This window comes from Eublepharis macularius, chromosome 6 (genome assembly GCF_028583425.1).
Source record: "Eublepharis macularius isolate TG4126 chromosome 6, MPM_Emac_v1.0, whole genome shotgun sequence".
Taxonomy (NCBI): domain Eukaryota; kingdom Metazoa; phylum Chordata; class Lepidosauria; order Squamata; family Eublepharidae; genus Eublepharis; species Eublepharis macularius.
Window position 1 is genome coordinate 131015843 of NC_072795.1, and position 26438 is coordinate 131042280.

The window sequence follows — 26438 nt, forward strand, 5'->3', positions numbered from 1 at the left end:
CTGGTCTTCTTTCCAGGTCTCCCATCCAATTACTAACCAAGGCCGACCCTGCTTAGCTTCTGAGATCTGATGAGTTCAGGATCACCTGGGCTATCCAGGTCAGAGCAAGCGTATAAATACACTGGGTTTTTTTTATTTAGGGTTGCCAGCCTCCAGGTGGTAGCTGGAGATCCTGAATTACAACTGATCTCTGTCTAGGCAACAGAGACCAGTTCCCCGGAGAAAACGGCTACTCTGAAAGGTGAACTCTGGCATTATACTCCACTGAGGCTCCACCCCTCCAAATCTCCAGGCATTTCCCGACCTGGACCTGGCAACCGACCTTGAAGCTGGGACCTGACGGTTCTGGATTTGCCTTTATTGCATTGCTCCGGGCTGCAGGGTGCCCCAATGAGCCGGCGAGGCGGCAGAAACGCGACCTCTTCCCTCGCGATTTCCTTTCCATCCCCAAGCCAACGGGAGCCGTCCCCGCAATTCCGAGTCCAGAGCCGGTCTCTGCGGCGAGGCAACGGGGGGACGGACGAGACTCGAGGCCTCGATCCTGCCTCTTCCTCCCGGGCGGCTGTCAGGGCGGGCGGCACCTTTCCAGCCCGCCTGCCAAAGCGGTCCCCCGCCAGCCACGAGGAGAGGCGAGGCGAGGCGAGGCGCGGCCCCCCGCCGGCTCCGGCCGCCTCCTGGGAGGAGAGAGGGCCGGGCGGAGGGGGGCGCCTGGCGGCGGAGGTCCGCCCCCTGCCTGGCGGGCCAGCCCTCGCCCTCGCCGCGGGGGGCCGCGCCCCACCCAGCGAGCCAGGCGGGCGCCCCAGCCCGCTTCCCCGCCGCCTCCCTGCGCGCAGAGCAGCGCCCCGACCGCCTCGCAGCAGGTAGGCAGGCAGGCACAGCCTCTCCTCCGGCCCTCGCGGGCGTCGTGCGGGAGCGGCGCGGCGGGGCGGCGCGGCGGGCGCGTCCCGGACGGCCGTGGGTGACCCTCGGGCGCTGTGTGTCTCTCTCTCTTGCAGGGCCGGGACGGAGCAGGCGAGCCGGGCCGGGGCCAGCATGCGGGCGCGGGATGGCTGAGTCCGGCCGCGGCGGCGCTCCGGGCGAGCCGGCAGGAATGGTGGCGCGCTCGGGCTTGCTGCTGCTGCTGCTGCTGCTGCTGGGCGCCGTCGGGAGCCTCCCCGCGGCGCGGCTGCCGGGCGCGGATCGGGAGGGCGGCTTGGCGAGACCACCGGCAGGTAAGGACGGCGCGCCCCGCGGCTTCGCTCGTGCGCCGGACCCCAGCAGGAGGCCCCCCTGCCGGACTCCCCCCCCCCTTTCCCAGGCTCCGCCAGGTAAGGGCAGCCCTGACCTGCCCGCTTGCTTCGTGCCATAATCGAGGCTCCCGATTTCCCAGCCCCGCTTCCCCACTTTCCCTGCCTTCTGCAACGCGCGCCTCCTCGATTCCCCCTTCGGGTCCTTTTCCCACCTTGGAGCGCAGCGCTTGGACAAGCCAGGGGGCGGCTGCCCTTTGCCCGATTTGCGGTGCTAGCCTTAAAAAAAAAACCACTTTCCTGGGAGTAAGCCCCGTTGCATAGACCTGAGTAGGTTTCTGAGTAGACCTGCTTTGGGATTGCACTGTTAAGTGTCGGTTCTGGGCGAAGGCTGTGCACTTATTCATTCCAGAAGCGGGATTCCCAGTGAAGTTTTGCTAATGGCAGTGGGGTCAAAGTGCCTTGTTCCGAGGGAGATACATAGGACCGGGTTTTTTTTTTTCCTGGGAGAAGAGGGACATGAGGAAGAAACACACTCAAGGGGGAAATGAGGAAGAAACACACGGGATTCTTTGAAATCATATTATTTCCAAGCACTGTTGCTGAGTTTTTTCAAGAGGTGCCAGAACTCTGTGCGTTCCCCCTGCAAAACCAATGGGATGATACCGTTTTCAAAGCAGCCTCCTGCCTACAAAATCTCCCCACAACTGGGTGAGACCTTCTGTGGCTGCAGAATTCTGTGTTCCTTGCGGCGGCAGCTACTCTTCGGGAAAGCGTTCCCCTTGAAAAGTCCAGCTTTCTTTTCGAAGAACCAGAAGGAATTCTCTCCTATTCAGAGTTCTGCTTGTTACGGGTTCCCTTGGGGTGTCTGAAACTGCTGCTGTACCTTCAAGAAGTTTTTCAGTGCCAAACTACCGCTGCTCAAGGACAGGGCTTGAAAATATGGGAAGCGCATCGACTGGTAGAAACAGCAGCCAAGAAGCGGTAGAGGACTAATGCAAACACACCCAGTCACTTGTGGTTGCCCATAAAAATGTAACTTGCGTCCTTGGCCTCTTGAAAATAAGACGCACAAAAGGATTGTCAAGATACACTTTCTAAAATACGAAAATCCTGACCGGGAGGAATTGAGACCTCCTTTTACTTTTACTTTCTGATCTAATGTTGAATTAGCGTTCAGGTCTTTGGAAAGCAACAGACTGAAATAAGTGAGATCTGGACTTCTGTTTGTTCTGATTTCAGTTTTCAACTGGCAGATGAGTTGTAGAAAATGGTTTAAAATGTGAAAACAGTGACAGAGCTAATCGCTGGCTCCCTAAAACAGTAAATAGTAACAGTTGTAAGAGGTGTCTTTAAGTAAAAACCCACATTAGAATACAAAATCTGGTTTGTCCTAAGCTCTGTGTAAACCTATTTATTTACACAGGTGTGTGTGGGGAGGGGGCTTGCAAGGGAAGGCAGGGTCCCTGTCTTTTACAGAGCTTCCTTCCACACCACGTTTTCTTGGGGGAAACGTTGAAGTATATTGAACAAGTCAGGGAACGAGACAGGGAGACTCAAGCTGGGAGAATGACTTCTGTGTCCCTTCTGGCTGAAGCTGTAAATCACACAGAGATGAGATTTTGTTTTCAAGAAGGTCCTAATAAGAGACTGACTTCTTTATGTAAGTTATTTAGCTCGTTTTGTCATGACCAGGTAAGAACCCGATCCTGAGCTCTTGTCCTGGTTGGCATGGCAAGCGAGTCAAACGATTTACATGGAGAACCCTGTCTTGTGAGTAAACATGCGTCTGATAGGGCGTTTTATAAAGCAACATCTTAGTTTTGTCATCAAAGTATGTAATTTTGTACTTAAGAGGGTAAGATAGTTTTGTATTGTGGAACATAGGCCTTTCCTTATATAATCAGCCTTTTCCAGCAATGCGATGTCCAGTTCATGGGCCACGGATTTTTTTGCCCGTTTCCTAATGAGTAGATCTATCTGGCTTTATGCACTCTGTGACGTACCTCGCTCTTTTTTTAAAAGAATACACCCAGAAGCACAAATGCCCTCCAGGTACTCTCGGCGGGAAGCTGATCGTGGTTCGTCATCTGGCAAACTTGGGTTTGCTACTGTGTAATGTGTAAAGCGGCTCATCATGAGGAAGTCTTGCTGGATTGCAACTGTTACACCGGGTCCCATTTTATGTACATTTGCTTATAACAAAATCGGCTGCAAAGAGCGTCATTTATTTCGAAGGGGCGTGCTTAAGTTTGTGGCAACAGAATGTTATTGATAGGGCCATATAAACAGTGTGATCCCGAGGGAATAAATCATAGCTCAGTGGTAGAATGCTTGCTTAGCAAGAAATGGGTCCAGTTCCTGAAAGGGGAAGAAGTCTTAAATGAAATGCACATACAGGCAACTTTGCACTCTGCTAAGAAAACTTCATTTTTCTTGCATGTGCGTATTCTGACACAGAGTAAGGGCTAATAAGATTTTTTTTTTAAAGCCAGCCCATGGTGTTTAACTAGCCATTCTCCATTTCTGAAATTGTATGAAAGTTACCTTTCAGAAAAGATTCTGTTGAACAGCTTCTATAAAAGAGATTGGGAGCCAAGCAAAACATACTCGTTTACTTTAAAATCTGTAAATTGCACATTCACAAACAAACACTTTTTTCCTGGCTGAGCGGGCCACGGGGTCTTGGTTCGTGACTGAGCCTCGCTGTTTGACAGTGTTCACGTATTGCTGGCCAAAACCTGATTTTTCCATAAAGGGCTTTGGAAGCATTCCCCCCCAGTGATCTAATTCCACGCGGAGCTGCAAAGGTTGTAACAGCTACTGCCTTGTGCTTCGGCTCAGCTACATAAAACACACATTGAAAGGAGGTATGTGTATGTTTGCTAATATGAATACTAGCTATTAGTGGCGGTAGTGCAGATTTTTAACATCTCTACAGGGAGGTGTTCTGCCGCTAGCAGGAAGAAGGCAGATGGTGGCATGATGTTGAATAGAATCTGAAGTGAAAACATTGTGGGCCTCCTCGGGGCTTGCCTTTCTCTCGCCTGCTTTTCTCAGGGCTGCTGTCGGAAGAACAATGTCAATTTTTTTTTAATGAATGAAAGTGGAGAGGCAGGGCAGAATTGGCCGTGTAAGTCATTCACTAGCTCCCGGCAGAGATGATTAGGGAGGTCAGTGAACTCTTTCGCAGGCTTGAGCATGTGGTCACTCTATTCAGCAGCTGCAGAATAGATGTTGGGATTTTAAAAAAAGAAAAGCTCTTGTGATTTGCATTAGTGTTCCGATAAAGATATTACTGAGTACGACTGGGGGAGTGTCAAGTAGCGCTAACTGGGTTGTTGGAAAGCAGGCAAATAGAAATAACAGTAAATTTTAAGTCGTACACAGTCGTGCTGCGACGTCTTTTTTTTTTGCACAGAAAGGCTACTTCGTCCAGGAAAGAGACAAAGTTTTTCTTAACTCTTAAAGTTGGAGATGGACTTCTTGTTAAGTGTGTGTAACCTGTATGGAACACCACACACCTGGGGATGGAGGATGTCGGAGTCTTAGAACTATGAGAAATACGCTAGAGCAGATTTGGATAGGAAATCAGCTCCCCAGAGGGGAAAAGCAGAGCACAGATAATTCACCTTTGGGCTGTAACATGCAGAATATTCAGGGTTGTTAACAATCGAGTAAATGTAGTGTACTCGCTATGGACTAGGATCCGGGTGACCAGGGTTTGATTCTCGTGGAAGCTCACTGGGTGATCTTGAGCCTAACCTGCCTCACAGGGGTTTTGCGATAATATGGAGGCAAGGAGACTGATGTAAGCTACTCTGGGTTCCCATTGGGAGAAAAGTGGGGTATAAATGAAGTAAAGTAAAAACAAATGTCCGTGCCCTAGAAGAGTTACAATGGTTAAGTCAGTGGACTTAAAAAAGGTGTAATTCTGCTTTTGGTTGCTCTGTTAGTTATGCACCAACCAGAGTGAGGTGGCCCTGGATTTGATGTGGAGTGGTATCTGGATCTGGTGTGGTAAGTAGACGTGGCAGAGCTGCTAGGGAACAACCACCACAGATCTAGAGGAGTTAACCATGTTAGTCTGTAGTAGCAAAATCGAAAAGATAAATTTGATTCAGTCAGGCTTGGATTGAATAGAGACTATGAATGGTTATTTCATTATCAGAAGTAACTGATTTCATTATCAGAAGCTACTGATTGCATCTGCTCCCCTCTCCACCTATATATCTGACCAGTTTCTTCTTACCCTTCATGCATCTGATGAAGAGAGCTGTGATTCTTGAAAGCTTATGCTACAGTAAAGTTGGTTAGTCTTAAAGGTGCTACTGGGCTCTTTTCGATTTAACCACCACAAAGTGATCCAATTCAATATATGAGTGAAAGGTACATTTAACTTCAAAAGAGGCACGCTTTCAAAGATGAGGGGAATCGGCTAAGAGGGAATTTGAAAGGAAAGGTTGATAGAGTTGAATCTTTTGAGAGTCCTCAGAGATTATTTATAGCCAAAGTAACATTGTTTATTTATTTGAGCATTTATACCCTGCCATCCCACATAGTTCAAGGTGGCTTACAAATGGATTTTAACAGGGCTTTTTTTCAGCGGGAATGCGGTGGAACGGAGTTCCCGAACCTCTTGAAAATGGTCACGTGGCTGGTGGCCCCACCCCCTGATCTCCAGACAGAAGGGAGTTGAGATTGCCCTCTGCGCCGCTGAGCGGCGCGGAGGGCAATCTCAACTCCCCTCTGTCTGGAGATCAGGGGGCGGGGCCACCAGCCATGTGACCATTTTCCTCCGAGGGCAACCCACTGAGTTCCACCACCTCTTTTCCCAGAAAAAAAGCCCTGGATTTTAACATTTCCAAATTAAAATCAAGATAAAATCTTTCTCTTCCCAGATAGAATATCTCATATTGACTAGAAAGGCATCGTGGGGGATGGGTTGGGCTGGGAAATTATTGATGTTAGTTTAACATCCACTCTGTGAACTTGATAGAAAGTGTTGTTAAAGGCAGAATTTTAAACTCGTAGGACAAGAAGCCTGTCTGAAAAAAAAATCAGCATGGCTTCTGTAAAGGAAAAGCCCTGCCTCTCCAACCCCTGAGAATTCTTTGAGTGTTTTGACTAGCACATAGACAGGCATGACCCATTAGGTACTGTGTACTTCCAAAAGTGACAGGAACCTTGCCAGCAGTCCTTTCATGGAGTGGTAACTGGTTAGAAAAGAGGAAGGGGAGTGGTGGGAGTGAATTGAATGGCTTTCATAGTGGATGGATGTCAGAAGGGGGGGGCGTCCCTTGGCAATCTGTGTTGGGTTGTACTTAATAATACCTGAACTGGAATGGGAAGGGCTGAACCATGAGTTAGCAAGGTTTGTGGATGCTACCAATTTGTTCAGGATGGTAGAAAAGACAAAGATGGTGCAGAGCTCCAAAAGGTCCTTTTCCCGTTGGGTAAATGGAAAACGAAATGGCAAATGGAATTCGTTGTATATGCAACATAACACACATTGAAGCAAAACAAAATTCCTAGTATCACATCTATGTTAATGAGTCTGAGCTGGTCATGACGGACCCAGGAAAAAGAACTTGGGGTTATTCTGGATAGCTGGCTCATTGTGCTGTGGTAATAAAAAGACCGTTCTATACTGGGAATCCATCAGGAAAGGGATTGTGGGAAAAAAACCCTTACAAATCGCGAATGCTGTATACAAGTCCCTGGTGTGCTCTTGTTTGGGGTACTGTGGTGCTTTTCTGGTTGCTGCATCTCAAACAGCCTGTTGATGTACTGAGAAAAGTAAAGAAAAGGTTAAGCAGAATGCTCAAGAAGTTGGAACGCCTGCCCCGTAAAGCATGGCTAACATATCAGGGGGGCTTTTCAGTTCAGTGGGAACGTCAACCTAGCTTAGATGAATTTGGAAAGGGGTTGGGCAGATTTATAGAGGGTGGGTCGTCTTGCCATTGGCAATTAGCCATGGTAGCAGAAGAGGGCATCCTTAGTGCCTAAGGAAGCCTTAGTGCCTGATTGTTAGATACTGCGGAGCTGTCAGAAGGGGAGGGGCTGTTGCCAGACAGGCCCTGGTTGTGGGGCTTTCCTGTGGCATCTGAATGGCTGCAGGTTGTTGACTAGTTGGACCTTTGGTCTGATGCAGCAGGACTATTTGCTTGTGCCCAGCTAGTCATGAGCGGGAAGATCGAGGTGTCCTGTCACTTTAGAGGTCTGTGGCATCATCTGCAAGCACACCACACAGCTTCTATTCTTGCTGAGTGCAGTAGCTGAAGTGCTTGGAGCTCCCATGTTAATCCAGTGGGTCTGGGCACTGTTCCCACGCAGAATTTTTGCACCAGGAAAGTGGAGCTATTACGGTTTCGCTGCTGTCTCTTGTTTGGAATAAGTCTTGCAGTCATGAAGAGTAGCAGCTGATGAGCTGCCCAATGCAGATTCACTTAGGCAAAAACTTCTGGGTTTCTTCTAGGCATGCTGGTTGTGATTGTGCGATATAAATCGAATGTTATTATAATATTATTATTGCACAAGCCCCGTATGAAGTGCATAGTGGCTGTGCTGCAGTGACTGGGAGTTGTAAGAAGCAAAAGCTCTCTTACCCAGGACTGAACAATCGACGTCTTTAACTTCAGAATAATTCTGGCTTCTGTCCTACCGCTCCACTAAGCAAAGTGTGAAGCTGTCTTCCAGCCTAAAGAGGACTCGGCCAAATTAAATGGCTGCTCCTCTGGTGGAGGAAAGCAACAGACTTTCTGAGCGGAGTGCTAGAATATAAGCTAGGAATACTACTGGAAGGTCAAATACTACATTTTGTATGTAGCAGTGGCTTCGGTTCAGTGGAAGAACTTCTGATTTGCATGCCGAGAAAGTCCCAGGTTCAGTCTTCACAAACATCTCCAGTTCAAAGGTTCAAGTAGTAAGTGATACGGAAAGCCTCCAGCTGTGGAGAGCTGCTACCAATATAAGCAGACAGCACTGGCCACGATGGACTGATTCGCTATAAGGCCACAAGTGTGTTCATGTATCGTGGTTTGTTGTTGTTGTCTGTAAAAAGACAGAAGAATTGTAAGAATTGAAATGGCTGTTGAATTTTTGCTGGGGAACCGGAATCCTGTTAGTGGTCATATTAGAGGGTCGTGGATGCTGCTGTTTTCATGGAATTTCAAAAACAGACTGCGTTAATATTTGTTGGATGTCGTCTCATCTTTCCTTTCCCTGTAACTTAACAGCCTACAAGCCTACAAATATTTTATAAGTAATTTATAACTGCATAGATATGTATGGATACACATACATATATACATACATGTATACATATATACACATACATACATACACTTTTTCATCTTGTCTGATAGTAAAATCTTTAGTTTCTGTTGTTCAGAAGTGTTTAATGGACCTTCAGTCCTGGGAGTCATGTATTGGTTGCAAAGTGAATTATAACGGGGGTGGCTAAAAAGGATATGGACCATTGGGTTGACTTGATGCTTACAATAAGTACAATAACATTTCTCACGGGGAATTTTACTAAAATGGCCCTTCGTCTCGGCGGATGGTAGCTCATTGCATCTAAGTAACATGCAGTTACTTAGTCAGTATTTTGGAAATGTTAAATAAAAGGCGTTGTCTCATCATTTCTAAATCTGGATCACTTTGAAATGGTAACCAGGCCCTGCCATTTTCTTAACATGCCATTGTGAGAAATGTTTATAATTTTTGTTATTTGTATATATTTTATTGCTTCATTTATACTCTACTTTTCTTCCCAGTGGGAACCCAAAGCAGCTCATGCTGTTCTCTTCTCCATTTTATCCCCACAACAACCCTGTGAGGAAGGTTAGACTGAGAGTGTGTGGCTGGCCCAAAGTCGCCCAGTGAGCTTTTATGGCAGAGTGGGGATTTGAACCTGGGTTTCTCAGATCCTAGTCTAAAACTCTAACCACTACACCATGTTGACTTATTCTGGCCAGTTTTTTTAAAAAAATCATCTTTATATGCTGAAATCAGTGTCTGTATATTGTACAGTCCAATTTTCTCATATGGGAGTTAGAACGCATCACCCTTGCCTACCTCTCGAAGGGTACTGTCTGTTCAGGGATTACAGCCCACTGGGAGCAGAACTACAAGTGACAAAAGGCACAGATTGGACACTTGTCAGCTTCCCTCAAGTTTTGATGGGAAATGTAGGCATCCTAGCCTTGCAGCTTTGCTCTCTGACTGCTGTCCAATGGACTTTTCAACTGTCACTTGTCCAACATTCTGCCAAGCTGCCTACGTTTCCCATCAAAACTTGAGGGAAGCTGACAAGTGTTGAACCTGTGCCTTTTGTCACTTGTGGTTCCGCTCTCAGAGTATGCCGTAATCTTCTTCCTCTCCCGAGGGTGCTTCTAAGGTAGCCGCCTGGACCATTTCATCCACTTTCTTCAGGTACTATGGAATGGACACGTTTGCCTCCAGAAGTGCTCTTATGATAAGACATGTCCTCCTCCTCCAGGTTTTGTGGACTACCGGGTCTCATTTCCTGGGATGCTAGCTCTGCTCGCGGACCTGTATTTGCTGGCTGAATGAGAATAGGTAGGTACACATACATGCAGTTCCTTACTGTTCCGCAAGCAGAAGACGCTACCGCATCCAGGACAGGGTAAGGTCCTTTGGTGAAGACGTTGATGTTCCCTCTGCACAGTGAAGCTATTAGTCAAGAACCTTTAAGGGCTTCCTTCTGCCTCTCCTTTTTAAATTTCTCCCTCTTTCTCTGTTTTCTGTTGTTGATGGTTTCGCTCACGGGCATGTTTACAGTTATCTTTTATGTAGGTCAGTGATAGTCAGTGGCTCGGGAGCCACCTGTGCTGCTTTGATGTGCCGCCTGTGGTTCTTCTGAACGCCATCCCCCAATGTGGCATGTACCTCATGTTTCTGGAAAGTGAGATAAGGACATTGTCTGGAGGGGCTTGTGGTTGCTCCCTTAGGCACTGGAGAATGGGTAAGCTGCAAGCTTCCCTGAGCTGGCAGGCCCATGCTCTTAAGAACCTCACCGTCACCTTCTCATCCCAGCACTCAACTGGCAGTTGAGAGGAGAGAAAGTTGGCCACAGAGAAGAGACATTAAGACTACCACTACAACAGCTACCCATGAAAAGAGGAAGTTGGCCACAGTGGACTGGTGGTAGTTTTACTCCCTTTTCCCACAGTTTTCTCTCCTTTGGGCACCTGGTGGAGCATCTGCTTGGTATACGGAAGGCAACAGGTTCAACCCCCAGCATCTCTAGTTAAAAGGACCAGGTAGGAGGTGATGTGAAAAAACTCAGCCTGAGACGCTAGAGAGAGCCTACCAGTCTGAGTAAATAATACTCACCTGGATGGACTGATGGTCTGATTCGGTCTGACATACCATAGCTTCTCCAGGACTTGGGTACTCTGAAAAACATAAGAAATATAAATGGTTAATGCCAAAACAATAAAAGACTTATTACTTAACTTGGGTCCGGGAAGATACAAGAGATTGAAGAATATTCCTATCCTGTAGTAGGAGAGATGATACAACAGTTATCCAGCATACTTTGTATTTCGCTAACCAGCTGTGATTGTGGCTGGCGTGCTATCAAATGTGTTGACATTTTGTATCTTGGCCGTCATAACTTACGTAATTTATTATCTGTTTATTGTATGCAGCATTATATATGTAGTGAGTAGACTGATTGTATTTGTAGCACTTTAGCACATTTGCACTTTTCTCTTGCACTGATTGAAATTATTTATATATTGACTTGAGATTGAGATTTACTGAGTACCACGGCAGGGGTGGGGGGTGGGGAGCGAGATACCTTTCTAGCTTTTTGGTTTGTTTCCCTGGCAGCTTCTGATTGGTGGTTTGATCTCCCTCTCTCACCTGAGCTACTGCGCCTCATGCAATTATCATTATACAAATGGGGGGACCTGCAAGGACTTCTGGGGGGCATCTCATTTTCCTCTCCCCCACCATGTCCTCTTTCCCTTCCCTGCCCCTCATAGCCTCTTCCCCTTTTCCTGCTTCCTTCTCTCCTTCAAACCTAAACAATTTACCTTTTATTTGCCCCTCGTCTTCATCTATATTTATTATTTGTTTATTTATATATACTGCCCTTCTCTACAGTGGGGACCCAAAGCAGCTTACCTCATTCTCTGTGGCTCTGTATTATCCTCACAACCTTGAGAGGTAGGTTAAGCTGAGAGTGTGTGACTGGATTAAAGTCACCCTGTGAGCTTCCAAACTGGGTCTCCCGCATCCTACTCCGAAACTCTTTACTAGACTACACTAGCATGGTGATGGGGGGCTGCTGTTGAACCCTAGTAAGCAGCTAGGCCTGAGTGAGCCATGTGGGTTGCTTCTGGGCCTGGCCCTGCTGAGTCCTCCCTCAAAGGCCCAAACAGTCCTAGAAAGGGCCCTGCCTCCTCTCTCTGCTGTTTACTGGCTAAATTGTTATGGTTGCCTAGCAACAGCCACTGAGGTGGCTGCAGTTGCTCCTTTTACCATTTTGGGTTTTTTTTTACCCCCTCCCCCCATATCTTTTTTTTTTTAGGTTTCAGATTTCCCCCCCCCCCCCCTTGCAAACTTGAGGCATTTTTTAGGCCTGTAGGAAGATCTGTCTTGTCTGCTCATGGCTTCAACCTCTGGATTTAAGTATCCACAGATCACAGCCACTTGGCTGTTAATATGTAAGATATTTAATATTTACATCTTTTGTGTGTGCTGGGTGGTGTGGCGCGCAACACATACCATAGTCACGGGACTCTTTTGGTTGATGGTCAATGTGAACGTGACTCTTCATGAGCCACGGAGTGAGTACCGCTGACCTAGGTTTAAAACAACAACAACTTGTTGAAGCGCTTCTGCTTATGTGATGACTTGCAGCTAGGAAAAGTTTCCCCTCCAGGTCTCCTGTCAAGTTTTGCAGGTCTTGGATTCTGTCAGTGAAGGAAGAAACTTTTGCTGCTAGCTTGTGGAACAGAAGGCAGCCTTGCTTTCACCAACAGAAGGTCATTTCTCTCTGCCTGCTGCACAGAGAGGTCTTCCCTCGGAAGTTGAATTACTGCCTTCTTGAAACCGTATCTGCTCCCTTGTCTTCTTGTTTTGAACATTGAGCTTGGACCTTTGCACTCTGTTAGGTTATGCCCACTAGAAGTGTCGCAATGCTGTCTTGGCAGAACTCTTTCTTTCCAGTAAGTTTTTGGGATGACTTCTGCCATTTAGTGCATTTGTCTTTGAGTAGGATGTGGGATGTCTATGACTCTCAAAGAGACTGCTGCTGGGGGGACGTGATGGAGGTTTATAAATTACGTGTGGGGTAGAGAGCAGGCAGAGAAAACTTTTCTCCCTCTCCCATAATACTAGAACCTGAGGGTATCGAATGAAGCTGATGGGGAGGAGATTCAGGACAGACAAAAAGAAATACTTCTTTACAGGATGAGTGATTAAAATGTGGAATTTGCTTCCAGAGGATGTAGTGACAGCCACAGGCATAGACGGCTTTGAAAGGGGATTAGACATCTTCACACAGGATAGGTAGCTACTAGCCTCGTGGACTAAAAGAGCCTCCACATTCAGAGGCAGTAGACCTCTGAATACCGGTGCAAGGAGGCAACTTCAAGGGAAGGCCTCAGTCTCCATGCTCTGTAGTTGGCCCTCTGTGTAGAGTTCCCAGGTGTCCGCCAGTGGCAGGCAAACTCTCAGGGATTTGCCCCCTCCCGCCCAACGATCAGTGGGAGGGGACAAGCTCCCAGAGTTCCCACACGCACCTCAGGAGCGTGCGCTGTGCGCACATTCCCTACTGATGCAAAAGTGACGTCATTGTGCATCCTGTGGGAGTGTTTCCGCGCTTCGTTTGGAGCCGATTTGGGCCCCAAAGTGGCAGAATCGTCTCCATGCGAAGCGCGGAAACATGCGGCCGGCGCGACGACGTCACTCACAGAAGTGACATCGCTGCACAGCCGGCGTGGTGACGTCACTTATGGAAGTGATGTCATCACTTTGCCACCGGTGCGCATGTGTACACGGCTTTAAAACGCTAAGGGAGAAGGTAAGTGCAGGTCCCAAACCTCCCGGCGGGAGGATAGAGGGATCTGGCAAGCCTCCTTCTGTAGGGGCTGGTTGGCCACTGTGTGAGCCAGGATGTTGGACTATAGGAACCACCGGTTGGATCAAGAAGGGCACTTTTTATGTTCTTATGGACTTTTATGATGATTTGAATCCTCTTAGCGTTAGCGATCTTTCTGGAGTTTCTGAAAATGCGGAAGCCATGAGAAAAACTAACTGTGGGTTTTTTATTTCAGGGGGATGGAAATTTGGGAAAAATTAAAATATATTCTGTGCCTACTTTCTGCCTAAACTTCTTCAGCTGTGTTTTGTCATACACATTACAGCATGTGTCTCATTTGAACAATCTATCCTTGAAAATATCTCTCCAGAAAACGCCCACTGATATTTATCTAATGTTCAAGATTGTTTTACATACAAATCTTCATACTGTGAGTAAAATTTTGTCTTAAAAAGCATTTTGATCATTTCAGATGAGAGAACATTTCAAAGTGCGCCCCCAAATTTCCAGTTTTTTTTCTACTGGAAACATTGAAAAAATTTCCCAGAAGGAAAAAAGATGGGGGATCCTACAAACTATGCAAAACTGAATTATTCAGGAGGGCATTTTTACGCAGGTAATATACCAGTACTATAATGAAATGGCTCAGGAAGATGCTTTGGTAAAGGGATAGGGATTATGGACTATACTACTGTATATAGGGATTGTATATAGCCAGATAGGGATTGTGGACTATACTACTGTATATAGTATGTACTCTCCGTTAATCTATGTATGGTCCTGCCATGTAATCTTTGTATTATTTCACATTTCATGGTAGTTAGTACTTACGATTTGTTTCAGATTTCCACAGTCCTAATCCTATTAGATTGCTTATGGGCTGTTCTGTCAATTTAATTAACTTGCACTGTAATCCATCTTGAGTCTCAGTGAACACGGTGGACTATAAACAGGGCTTTTTTTCTGGGAAAAGAAGTGGTGGAACTCAAGACTGCACATTGACGTCACTTTGGGTCAGCTGGAACAAGGGGGGAGTTTTTTAAAGTTTAAATTGCCCTTGGTGAAAATGGTCACATGGCTGGTGGCCCCGCCCCCTGATCTCCAGACAGAGAGGAGTTTAGATCGCCCCCTGCGCTGCTCGCAATCTAAACTCCCCTCTGTCTGGAGTTCACGGGGCCGGGCCACCGGCCATGTGACCATTTTTTAGTGGTGCTGGAACTCTGTTCTACCGTGTTCCCGCTGAAAAAAAGCCCTGACTATAAATAATGTTAATAAATATCTGAATTGTTCCAGGTGGGGTTTTTTTTCTTGGCCTTTACATTTCAAACTGTAACCCTGTTTACAGTGGGGTTGGAAACTTGAATGGTACAAAAGGCTACAGTTCATTTATTAACTTATATAAGTCATTTTACTTGCATATTGCCTCATCTGAAAGATCTGTTCTAGGTTACTGTTAGCTTCCAGGCTTAGGTTATGGCGTTTGTTTTGACCTTTGCAACTTGGGACCCACAGAGCGGAAGGAGTGCTTTTCTCAGTACTTACTCGTGCATTGCATGTGTTCTTCCCAGTAATTTCTTCTAGCAAATTCTTCAACAAGGGAGGTGAGAATGGCATTGGCCATTCCAGCATAAATGCAGCTTAAGTATGGGATGTGATACTGGGTGCAGAATTGAGTATTTTTGCCTTTTATATTAAAGGAATGGCAAATGTATGGTTATGCCTAAGAGGATATCCTAGCAAATCAGAGTCAGAGCAACTGAAGAGGATTTCTAGTTCTTGGGGTGGGGCATGCGTGAGTTTGGCTTTCTTCTGTTCATAGTGAACAAAATCAGGCTGAGATGGTTTTTTAGATTTGCTTCTTAATACGCTGCAGTATTGCAGCCCAAGCTCTGCTCACGAACTGAGTTCGATCCTGGTGGAAGTCAGGTTCAGGTAGCCGGCTCAAGGTTGACTGAGGGCCAAGCTACACATGACGAATGACACTTGAATGGCAAGTGTATTTCTCCCTGTTCACTTGCCCTCCACTCAATCCACTTGCCGTTTAAGTGTCATTCGTCATGTGTAGCTTGGCCCTCAGGCTTCCATCCTTCCGAGGTCGGTAAAATGAGTACCCAGTTTCCTGGGGGTAAAGTATAGATGACTGGGGAAGGCAATGGCAAACCACCCTGTAAAAAGTCTGCCAAGAAAACGTGATGTGAAAGGGATCTTGGGGTAAGAGTGGACTGTAAACTGAATATGAGCAGTCAGTGTGATGCGGTGGCAAAAAAGGCTAATTCAATCCTGGGTTGCATCAAAGGGGCCATAGCATCGAAATCGCAGGAGGTCATAGCCCCTCTCTATACTGCCTTGGTCAGGCCACACCTGGAGTATTGTGTGCAGTTCTGGAGGCCTCACTTCAAAAAGGATGTGGACAAAATTGAGAGGGTGCAGAGGAGAGCAACGAGAATGATCAGGGGTCTGGAGACTGAGCCCTACGAGGAAAGGCTGGGGGCCTTGGGAATGTTTAGTTTGGAGAAGAGGAGGTTGAGGGGGGGAGATGATTGCTCTCTTTAAATATTTGAAAGGCTGTCATTTGGAGGAGGGCAGGGAGCTGTTCCAGTTGGCAGCAGAGGGTAGGATGCGAAGCAATGGGCTAAAACTACATGCACAAAGGTACCGACTGGATATTAGGAAAAACTTTTTCACAGTCAGAGTAGTTCAAAAGTGGAATCAGCTGCCTAGGGAGGTGGTGAGCTCCCCTTCACTGGCCGTTTTCAAGAAGAGGCTGGATGAATACTTGTCAGAGATGCTTTAGGCTGATCCTGCACTGGGCAGGGGGTTGGACTAGATGGTCTGTATGGCCCCTTCCAACTCTATGATTCTATGTGACGTCCCCCCCATGGGTCAGTAATTACTCGGTGCTTGCACAGGGGACTACCTTTACCTTTACCTGGTTGTAGACTTCAAGTTTTCTCAGATCTGTTTGGTGCAGTCCTTTTTTCTTTTAAGCCTTGCAGTTGCTATAGCAGAGTGGCTACAAGAGAGGGCTGCCTGGTCTCGGGTTCAAATTTTTCACTCTGTCAACCTCCTCCCCCCAATATGGGTATGATAACGCTGATCTGCCTTACAGGGCTGTTGTAATGACTACGGACTTTGAAAACTGAGAGTGCCCTATAGATGTTGGCTAGATATTTCTCTCCAGAACCTGCTCAAGTCACGTATTGTTGTAGTCGAGGTTGTTCTGCCTCTCTGTGAATCCGGCATCAGGTATCGCCTGCTCACCCATATATGTCTTAAGGTTGCTGTTACTGCCCATCTGTCTGTGGAATTTCTCCCTTAGGGAAAGACTCCAGTGCATTGCATTATTTCAGCGCTGTTGTCACTGCACTGTAGCAGCCTGCCTGTAGCAGACACCTGGGTGCGATGAACTGTTCGCGCAAAGGCTGCGAAGCCATTCGGGATGTGCCGCTGAGTCAGGCCAGAAGAGCTTTATGCTGTGAACTTGATACTCCTGGGCGGCCCTTGCAAAATTTGCTTTCAGTCACCTGTTTGCTTGTGATATCAAAAGCAAACAGTTTTGAGATATGAGAAGAGCAAAGCCTTGGGTAAACTTGGGAGATCAGTGTGAAAGGTGATCTGCGTAAACCTGCCTTTTCCTCCCGGAGCAAGATTGTGCATGTGGCGGTGTTTCACCGTGTGCCCAGATCCAGAGGTGAGGTCTGCGTGGTTGCGCTTCCTTGTCTTACGACTGTGCTGTCGTGTAGAAGAGCTTCACCAACATTAGTAAGAAATTCTGGGTGTGGTGGCACCATCCTGTTTCTCCTGGACTGTGTCCTGGAGAAAGTTGAAGATATTATACATCATATCCCAGGTGGAGGCACTGTGATGTGCTCTTCCTCTGGCTTTGTGGGAGAGTGAGGGGCTTGCTTTCCCATAATATGTAAGCAGACTTCATAGGAGCAACAGATCTGCTGGTGGAGTCGGCAGGAAAGCCAGTTTGGTGTAGGGGTTAAGAGCGGCAGGACTCTAATCCGGACAACCGGGTTTGATTCCCGACTTCCCCATTTGAAGCCAGCTGGGCGGCCTTGGGTCAGTCACAGCTCTCTCAGAGCTCTCTCAGCCCCACACACTTCACAGGGTGATTGTCATGAGGATAATAACAACATACTTTGTAAACCGCTCTGAGTGGGCGTTATCCCACCCTTGTCCTGTTATATCTGAGAGCATTAGAAAAGTAAAAGAATTTGAGTCGGGGTTAAATAGAAGGAGAAGCCAGAATTTGATTGTTATATAAATCGAATGTTGTTGTTGTTATTATTATTAAAGGCCCTTGTGGGGGAAGGTTCCCGCCGGCTGCTTCAAAGTGAACTAGCTGATTTGCTGCCATTCTTCATCAACTGCTGTGCTCAGTTTCAGGTTTGTTCTTGAGAAGCTCAATCCAGCTTCTTCTTCCCAGAGTCCGCAAGCAGCAACAGTTCAAGCTTGTTGTTTGAATTTGAAATGGCAGCCTTGACTCCTGTCCCACACCTGGCGAAGTGCTCTTGCAGCCCTTCGTTACAGTGGCAGCTGGAAGCCACCAACCCTGATAGACGTCATGGTTCCCCTCCTGCCATCTTCTCAGTGTACTTAACACACTTCCTCCCACCTTCCTTGCCATAGCTCTCCCCCTGCCCATCTGTTGTTGGTCCCATGTAGCAAGACAAGACAGTGGTAAAGTCCAACAACGTATCACAAAACTAAAACTACAAAAAAAAAATGAAGCGTAAAGCAAAAATATTGTTATTAACAGTAACAACAGATTCTCTAAGCATACTGTTACTTCTGTTCAAGAGATTTACTATGCACACCCTTTAGTGATCATAATTTTCTCAGATGCAGAGGAGTTAGCCGTGTTAGTCTGTGGTAGCAAAATCAAAAAGAGTCCAGTAGCACCTTTAAGACTAACCAATTTTATTGTAGCATAAGCTTTCGAGAATCAAGTTCTCTTCGTCAGATGCATGGTACAGAAACTGGTTTGCTACTGGACTCTTCATAATTTTTTCATCATTCTATAATTTACATGAACAGATTTATTTTTGATAAAAATTCCCCCCCCCCCACCCTTGGACTTTACCACTAAGAGTTAATATTTCTTCATGTGTAAAGAAATAATTACTTTAATTTATGGTAAGCGGTAGGGTTAATCGCTACAAGCATTGCCAGCTTCAAGAGGGGACTGGACAAATATATGGAGCAGAGGTCCATCAGTGGCTATTAGCCACAGGAGATAGATGGTATTCTCTTTGTGGGGAGGTGGTGCTCTGTTGTCTTGGTGCTGGAAGGAAGGCAGTGGGAGGGCTTCTGGTGTCCTGGCCTCACTGACAGTCCTTTAGATGGCACTGGATTTCTAGCCACTGTGTGTGACAGAATGTTGGACTGGATGGGCCACTGGCCTGATCCAACATGGCTTTGCTTATGTTATGTTCTTAATTGATCTCCAGTGTAGAGAAATAATTACCTTAATTTACGGTAAGGAGTAGGGTTAGTTGATCTCTAGTGCTATCATTATCCCTGTTGTTTGGGGGGGGCGGGGGGGGGGGAATCTGTTTTTCATCCTCTCTCATCAGGGGGTGATAGCGGCGCGGAGGCAAATTTGCCATTGGAAAAGTTAAGCGAAAGGAAGAGTTTCGTTTGGCAGCTGGATAATGTAGGAAAATAAGAAAAAAAAAGTGGGGTTCTGGAAAAGAGGGCGGATTGGGCATGGAGAGTCATCTGGGAAGTTTTGGAAACTCATTAAGAGTAAAAGGGTAGACATCTCGGCAGTGAGACTGCTATTCTCACATCCTTTAAGCTTCTGCACTCACCAGTTCACTTTGGGGGAGCAGTGGAGGAATTTTCAGGCGAGCTCAGACAGCCTAAATTGAAACTACTTTCCCACCATTCTGGGGGCAATTTGTTTTTAGAAGTAAATAGGGAAGGTGAGATAATTTCTGTCTGACCATTTGGGGCTGCTGAAAGGGAGGAAGAGTTGAAGGCAATACCCAATCCCAGTCGAATTTCTGGAAATGTTGAAGCTTTTGGAAAATGTGTTTCCATTTTTAAAAATGCCTGGAAATGTTGGGGGAAATGGAAATATATGCTATACTCAGTTTATTATCATACTTCCATACTTTGAGAACATCGAATGCATTCTTTAGAATTGGTGCATACATCTTAGTTTTCGTTTTCATAAATATAGGGAAGCCCCAAGTGCTTTCCTTTTATTAATACACAGAAGTGCAAGCTTCTATTCTCTAATGCGTGTATATTAGCTTTAGCCTGTCAGGAACGCTGGGAAAATAAAAGTTGAAAATAGAAACTGCTGATTTTATTAAACAATCCGGTTTTGTTGTGTGGGCTTTGAAACAATCCTCTGTATCAAGAGAATGGTACAACCCATTTTGTGCGCTCTGCTGAGGCTGAGATTTATGTCTTGCCGAGAGCAATGTGCGCTTCTTGTAGTAAATTGTGGGTGTGATTTTTTTATATGGTCTGTGTATGTGTGCAGGGATCTGCCAATCAGAGAGGAAAAGTCAAAAGCTTTCTGTAGATCTAAAGTAACTCTTTGGATCCTGGCCAAACCAATATGTAGATATTATTATCATGCTGATCCCAAAGACTCCTATTTTTATGAAAAATGCTTTAAAAATAATCTCTATATGAATAGCAATAAATTTGGATATCAGATTCTCTGATAATATACCATCATCATACATAGGCTGTGATTCAGTGCATATTTACATGGAAGTAAACTCAGTGAATTCCATGAGAACTGAGTAAACATGTATAAAGATCAGGCTATTCCATTCCAGTAGATGATCTATCTCATTGAAAATACTGTTATAACTCAAATTTATTTCTCCAGTCAGAATCAGAGTCTCTCTACATGAGACATCTGACATGTGAAGAACACATGTTGGGAGATGCAATGTTAGCTGGGAAGCGTAGTTTAAAACAGCAGCTGGTGGCAGGGCAAAGGCTTTGCTATTCCCTGGAGCTGTGTGAAGGGGCTGTGAAAGGCCAGAAGGGAAACTTCAGCCCATTATAACCTCCCCAGGTCCAAGCCTGGCTCTGGAAGGCAGCTCCAGCCTATTTCCTTTCCCTTCCATTCCTCTGGTTACAATCCCACACAGTTTTACATTGGAAAGGTGAAATTGACACACCCTCTGAGGAGCGATCTCTGCCAGCTCTGTCTTTTTAAACTATACTTCTCGGCTAATATGCGTCTCCCTACACTGGATGAACATGCACCGAGGCGTCTCATGTAGAGAGACTCTCAGTATCTGAAAGATCCAACCTTCAGTTCCCTTTCACTCTTGACTTCGTTCAGAAAAGCGATGGGTTTTGTTGTTTTGAATGTGCCTCTCAGTTTTTGATGCCTTCGTTTGTGTGGGCATTTTCAGACTATGACCGGCTTTATTCCCCTTGGCACAAAAGATAGACGTTGTGTGGTATACAAATGAAAGCTTCCCCCCCCCCAGTGCCAACTCCTTCAGAGTGTATCTTTAGTAAGGATGCAACCTTGAAGTGACCGGTGTGGCTTCTGAGGATGGCAAGCATTTTTGTATAGAAAGTACTGTCAAGCTGCAGCGGCCTCTGGGTGACCCCACAGTGGATTCCGGGCAAGAGACATCCAGAGGTATCTTGCCATGGTCTGCTTCTGCATATTAGCGACTAGACATGGGTACGAATCGAAATACGAATCACATTTTGTGACGAATCGGGCCAATTCGTGTTTTGCAAAACGCGGAATCTGAGCAGTTGGGGTTGGGGTGCATCAGCCCAAAACTTCTGCCCATGTCCAGTGAGCTATTGTCAGCTATGTAAATTTTGTCATTAAATAATTTTGGCAAATAGGGAAGCAGAAATTTGAAGATGGAACCTTGGAAATAAAGATCTCCCCCTTAGCTTTGACATGACATAAACCTCATTTCCAGTTACCTTGTAGGCAGTTGCATTTTGCAAACATCTTTAGAAGATATTTGGAATAAAAGTGCCCAAAGTGCCAAATGTCTGAGGGTGTTTGCCACATAGGTAATGGGTGTAGAATATAGACAAAGCGATAGAACTGGAACCCCCCCCCCCCCTCTTTCTGTCTCTGTCTCTTTGTGTGTGTGTGTGTGTGTGTGTGTGTGTTGGAGATTCAGAGTTGGATCTAGCCTACGTTTTTTTTTTAATTAAACAAAATTTTATTAATAAAAAGCATACAATAAATTACAAGATAGCATAGATTAACAAGTAACAGTTGGTAACTAAAACACAACCAATAACCAAATAACAATACTATATACAATGTAAAGTAACGGTGATAAAGCTTAAATTCTAAGAACGACATTAATAGCAATTCAAAAACAGATTTGTGAAACTTTGATACAGCCCAGATATTCAAAGAACAGAGACCATTTCTCCTGAAAATTAGTGCTTTTGGGGAAGTGCTTGGCTTGATAAATTTTGTCACTCAATTTTTCTGTAATGAAATGATCCCAGATCTTGTTATGCCAGACAGATAATGTTGGAACACTATTACTTTTCCAATAAGTTGCAATAATGCTCTTTGCAGCTGTTAGCAGGCTTGTTATAAGGTCCTTTCTTATTTTGGGAATGAGTAGGTCGTCCCATCGATCCAAAAAGATTAATTCAGGGATTGTGTAGTTAGTGATGTCTTTAATCGAAGCGAGGATTTTCTTCCAAAAATTAACATTTCCTGATGGAAGACTAGAACTTTCCTGCCTCCCCATCCCATTGCAGCCTACTGATATTCCCAAAATGCTGCTTCTGAGAGAGAGGAGCTTGCCGTTAGGGGGAAATTGGTGGAAATGCCCAATTTCATCTGGATCCAGTCTTCGTATTACATTGTTAGTAGAATTAGCCTGTAGAAAATCTGGTGGGAGAGAGAATTCCAAAGCAGAGAAAACAGTCTAATGCATATTTTATTCTCAAACAGAAAGGACAGGACACCGCCCCCCACCAATCTTATTCAGGGTGTTCAGGTGGTGTAACTTCCAATGTAAGAAATTTTGAACATGCTCATTGGATATCCTGAAATAACTTGGTTGGTGGGTAGAGAGGGTGGATGTGGGGAGTATATTAGTTTAAGTCACTGATTCAATGCCAGTAGTTCTCCTTAAGTAATGTGTGAGCTGCGCACTCTTGAACCAATGCAGAGTATTACAGGAAACCCTGATGAAAAGAGTACAATACCCCTGGGTACCTTTCTTAAGATCAACAAGTTCCTAGGAAGGATGCCATGGCTTGGCTCTCCATAAATAGCCTCCTGTTCTGCCTCCTTCAGAATATCAAGTAGTGTTGAAAATGCAAAGCCTCTCAAATAGATGTGGGAAGAGACAGGTTTCGTCAGAGGTGGGCACCATGGAGCCCACAAACACCACGTGATAGATCCAGAGGAGTTAGCCGTGTTAGTCTGTAGTTGCAAAATAGTAAAGAGTCCTGTAGCACCTTTAAGACTAACCAAGTTTATTGTAGCATAAGCTTTTGAGAATCACAGCTCTCTTCGACAGATGCAACAGATGCATCTGACGAAGAGAGCTGTGATTCTCGAAAGCTTATGCTACAATAAACTTGGTTAGTCTTAAAGGTGCTACAGGACTCTTTAATATTACGTCATAGATGGCTGATCTAAGGTGACCTTGATGGCTTTGGGGAGGTTCACTTCAAAAGATGTTTGGAGTATATTTCCCCCAGGTTTTAAGTATTCTTAAACTTGGGTGGGAGGGTTCTCTTTGGACACTATTTCCCTTGCCCTGTTGCGTATAGATGTCAGATCCACCATCTAGTTTTCTGCGTTCTGACTGTCAGAGCCAAGGCAGTGGGGTGTCTGTTTTGACTGGCATGCTTGAGGTGGAGGGGCAGAGTACCTGCTTTGCGTCAGTTGTTGTCTTAGCAAGACACTCATGTTGGACGTTATCAGCATGTCACAGCTTTAGCATTCGGGACTGCCATCCATGGACTGAGCAGAACACGCAGAGCTTCCCATTCAGGGGGTGTAGCTCAGTCGAAGCGCAGGCTCTCCCTTGGCTGCGTCTATGCTTGGAGGAAGAAGGCTGGCCACTGTTGCCATAACTGTGGGGTCTGACAATACTGTGGCAATTTGCATAGGAATAGCGGGCAGGGGCCTTCAGTGAATGTTGGTAACATTCTGTGCTTTCAACAAAGCATACACTGTGATACAAAAGAGAGTCCCTAGTACATGGCGTACTTGGAGAGGAAAACCTTTGCAAGTATTTGCAAACCTTTGCAAATAAACCTGTGTGGATCAAGATGGGGGGAGGGTGTCACTTTTTTCAAGGTTTAGTTTGTTTTTAAAAAAAAACATTAACATTGAGTGTTTTATTTCAGTGCACAGTGTGTCCTGAAAAAACAATGTAAATGTTCAAATAATGCATGCATCTGACGAAGAGAACTCTGTGGTTCTCGAAAGCTTATGCTACAATAAAGTTGGTTAGTCTTAAAGGTGCTACTGGACTCTTTTTGGTTTTGCTTCTACAGACTAACACGGCTAACTCCTCTGCATCTATGTTCAAATAATGGTAGCAAGTCAAAATGGGAATCTTTTATCTTGTTAAAGGGGAGAGGGAGAGTTCAGAGGGAAGCCAAATTTTGGGAAGGACGGTCTTAACTGCTGCTGAGTGTGAGCGTACTCGGATGAAACTTTCAGTCCCCTTATTGGCTCCTATGCCCTTGTTCAAGTCACTGCTGTGGTACTGGTAGGTGCTGAAAGTACTATTGTAGGACTGAGAGCCAAGCTACAAGTGACGCCTTACACAGGTTGGACACTTGTCAGCTTCCCTCAAGTTTTGATGGGAAATGTAGGCATCCTGGTTTTAAAGCTTGGCTCTCTCCATTACAGCTGCAAGACCAGGATGCCTACATTTCCCATCAAAACTTGAGGGAAGCTGACAAGTGTCCCACCTGTGTCAAGCGTCACTTGTAGCTTAGCTCTCAGTGGAGGAGCTGCCTTGACACGGAGAGTGTAGGGAAAGGAAGGCACAACAGAATGGTAATCTTCAAGTTCGTGCACTCTAGTGAACAACTTTGGCAAAGACCAGGGCTTTTTTTCTGGGAAAAGAGGAGGCGGAATTCAGGGGGTTGCCCTCGGAGAAAATGGTCACATGGCCGGTGGCCCTGCCCCCTGATCTCCAGACAGAGCGGAGTTTAGATTGCCCTCCGCGCCGCTGAGCGGCGCGGAGGGCAATCTCAACTTCCCTCTGTCTGGAGATCAGGAGGCGGGGCCACTGGCCATGTGACCATTTTCAAGAGGTTCCAGAACTCCGTTCCACTATGTTCCAGCTGAAAAAAAGCCCTGGCAAAGACTATGGGTCATAATTAAAAGGAAGAGTTTATGGGTGTTGTGGTGTGTGTGCATGCTTTCGATGCTTTCTTCATCTTGCTCCTCTGATCCAGCATGGTGTAGCATCCACCTTGTTGTGTGATGTGGCCCCGTCTTTTCTTCTCCAAAGACTTTTAGCACCACTCCTTCTACAGGAGATTATAGGCTGGGGTAATATGGGCTGTCGTGAAAGGGCTTAGCTGAATTCCTGTCTCCCACTTCGATGGGGAAAACATCCCAGGGGCCGATCTTTTCCCCAGGTTTCACCCTGTTGTGGAGCTGAGGAGATGGGGCGGGAGGCTGGCATTGTTAAAAAGGACACATGTTACTAATATTATCAGTGACTAGTATCAGTGATAGTCACACCTTATCAAAGGTGTGACTAAAGATTGGGGAGTGGAACAGCTGATGATTCACTTGAATAATACTTTTGTTTCTTTGATCATGGATTTCTGATGGCTCATTTACCATTCTGAACCAGAGCGGATAAACAGAAGTGATTTTTTTTTTTAAATCAGATTTTCATTTGATTTTTTTTTTTGCTTAAAAATCAAATATTAGGTTTCTGATTTTAAAGATGACCCAGTTAAAATTAAACCTGAAAATAGCATGCTAAACCTACACTTTTTAACAATGAATCAGAGACTGGGGTTCTATCCAGTCTTTGCTTTTCTATGTAAAATGAAAAACCAATTTACTCTGTTCTCACATTATTTACCCTTTACCTAGCAATCAAGCACAGCCATTTCCTTTTTCAACTCATGAAAATCAATCCACCCATGAAAACAGTTTCAGTCTGCCGGGATAACAACCAGCTCTTACTCCTGGAAAAAGTTTGGAAAGCTGTTAGAAAACAAAAAGTTGTTTGTTTTAGGCAAGCAAAATCACATGTGCACGCATGCGTATGCACATGTGTGCACTCACTCTCACACACACACACACACACGGGCTGCGACGGGTGGAAGTTTTTTGGTTTCTATTATTTTAAGGTAAGGGTGGTCTGGACTGGAGCTACTGAGAGCCACCTACACCCTCTCAAATAACCACCCAGCCTTCATGTAAATGCAAGTCATATGACTGGCCCTACTTGTTGATAATTTCAGAAGTTCTTTCACGTGGGGCAAGATTAATGTGAAGATGGTGCCTTTCACACATGGGGCTGCCAGCTCTGGGTTGGGAAATCCCTGGAGATTTGCAGGTAGACCTGTAGAGGTTGGGGTTTGGTAAACGGAGGGGCCTTAACTGGGTATAATGCCCTAGAGTCTAGCCTGCAAAGCAGCCATTTTCTTCGGGGGAACTGATCTCTCTCATCTGGAAATCGGTTGTAATTCTAGGAGATCTCTATGCCCAAACAACGAAGAGGAGAAGGGTGTGCGGGGAAGTCCCACAGACTCAACCCAAACAAGCAGGGGAAAATACAGGGGTCAAGTTACAAAGTAAAATATTAAAATATATTCAAAATAGGTATTATCAGTGCACACAAAGTTCAGGTTAAAAACATAGGGCCTGAATAGCAGGCTATATACATACGTTAGGTAAAGGTAAAAGTAGTCCCCTTTGCAAGCATCGAGTCATTACTGACCCATGGGGGGGACGTTGCATCACGACGTTTTCTTGGCAGACTTTGTTATGGGGTGGTTTGCCATTGCCTTCCCCAGTCATCTACATTTTACCCCCAGGAAACTGGGGACTCATTTTACCGACCTTGGAAGGATGGAAGGCTGAGTCAACTTTGAGCTGGCTACCTGAACCCGGCTTCCTCCAGGATCGAACTCAGGTTGTGAGCAGA

The 26438-nt window shown here is 45.7% G+C and overlaps 1 protein-coding gene across 7 annotated transcripts in view; it reads left to right on the top strand.

Moving 5' to 3' along the window:
- The first annotated feature begins 802 nt into the window (after positions 1-802).
- The window catches only part of FGFR3 (fibroblast growth factor receptor 3), a 104516-nt gene continuing 78880 nt past the window's right edge, over positions 803-26438 (top strand). For 6 of the 7 annotated variants that reach the window (XM_054982503.1, XM_054982504.1, XM_054982505.1 and 3 more), the window contains exons 1-2: positions 803-860; positions 996-1211. In XM_054982503.1, coding sequence (XP_054838478.1) covers positions 1046-1211 — 166 coding nt within the window. In that variant the 5' untranslated portion in view covers positions 803-860; positions 996-1045. Of the gene's footprint in view, positions 861-995; positions 1212-9784; positions 9810-26438 lie in introns of those variants that run through there. The other variant, XM_054982510.1, reaches the window with a different exon arrangement.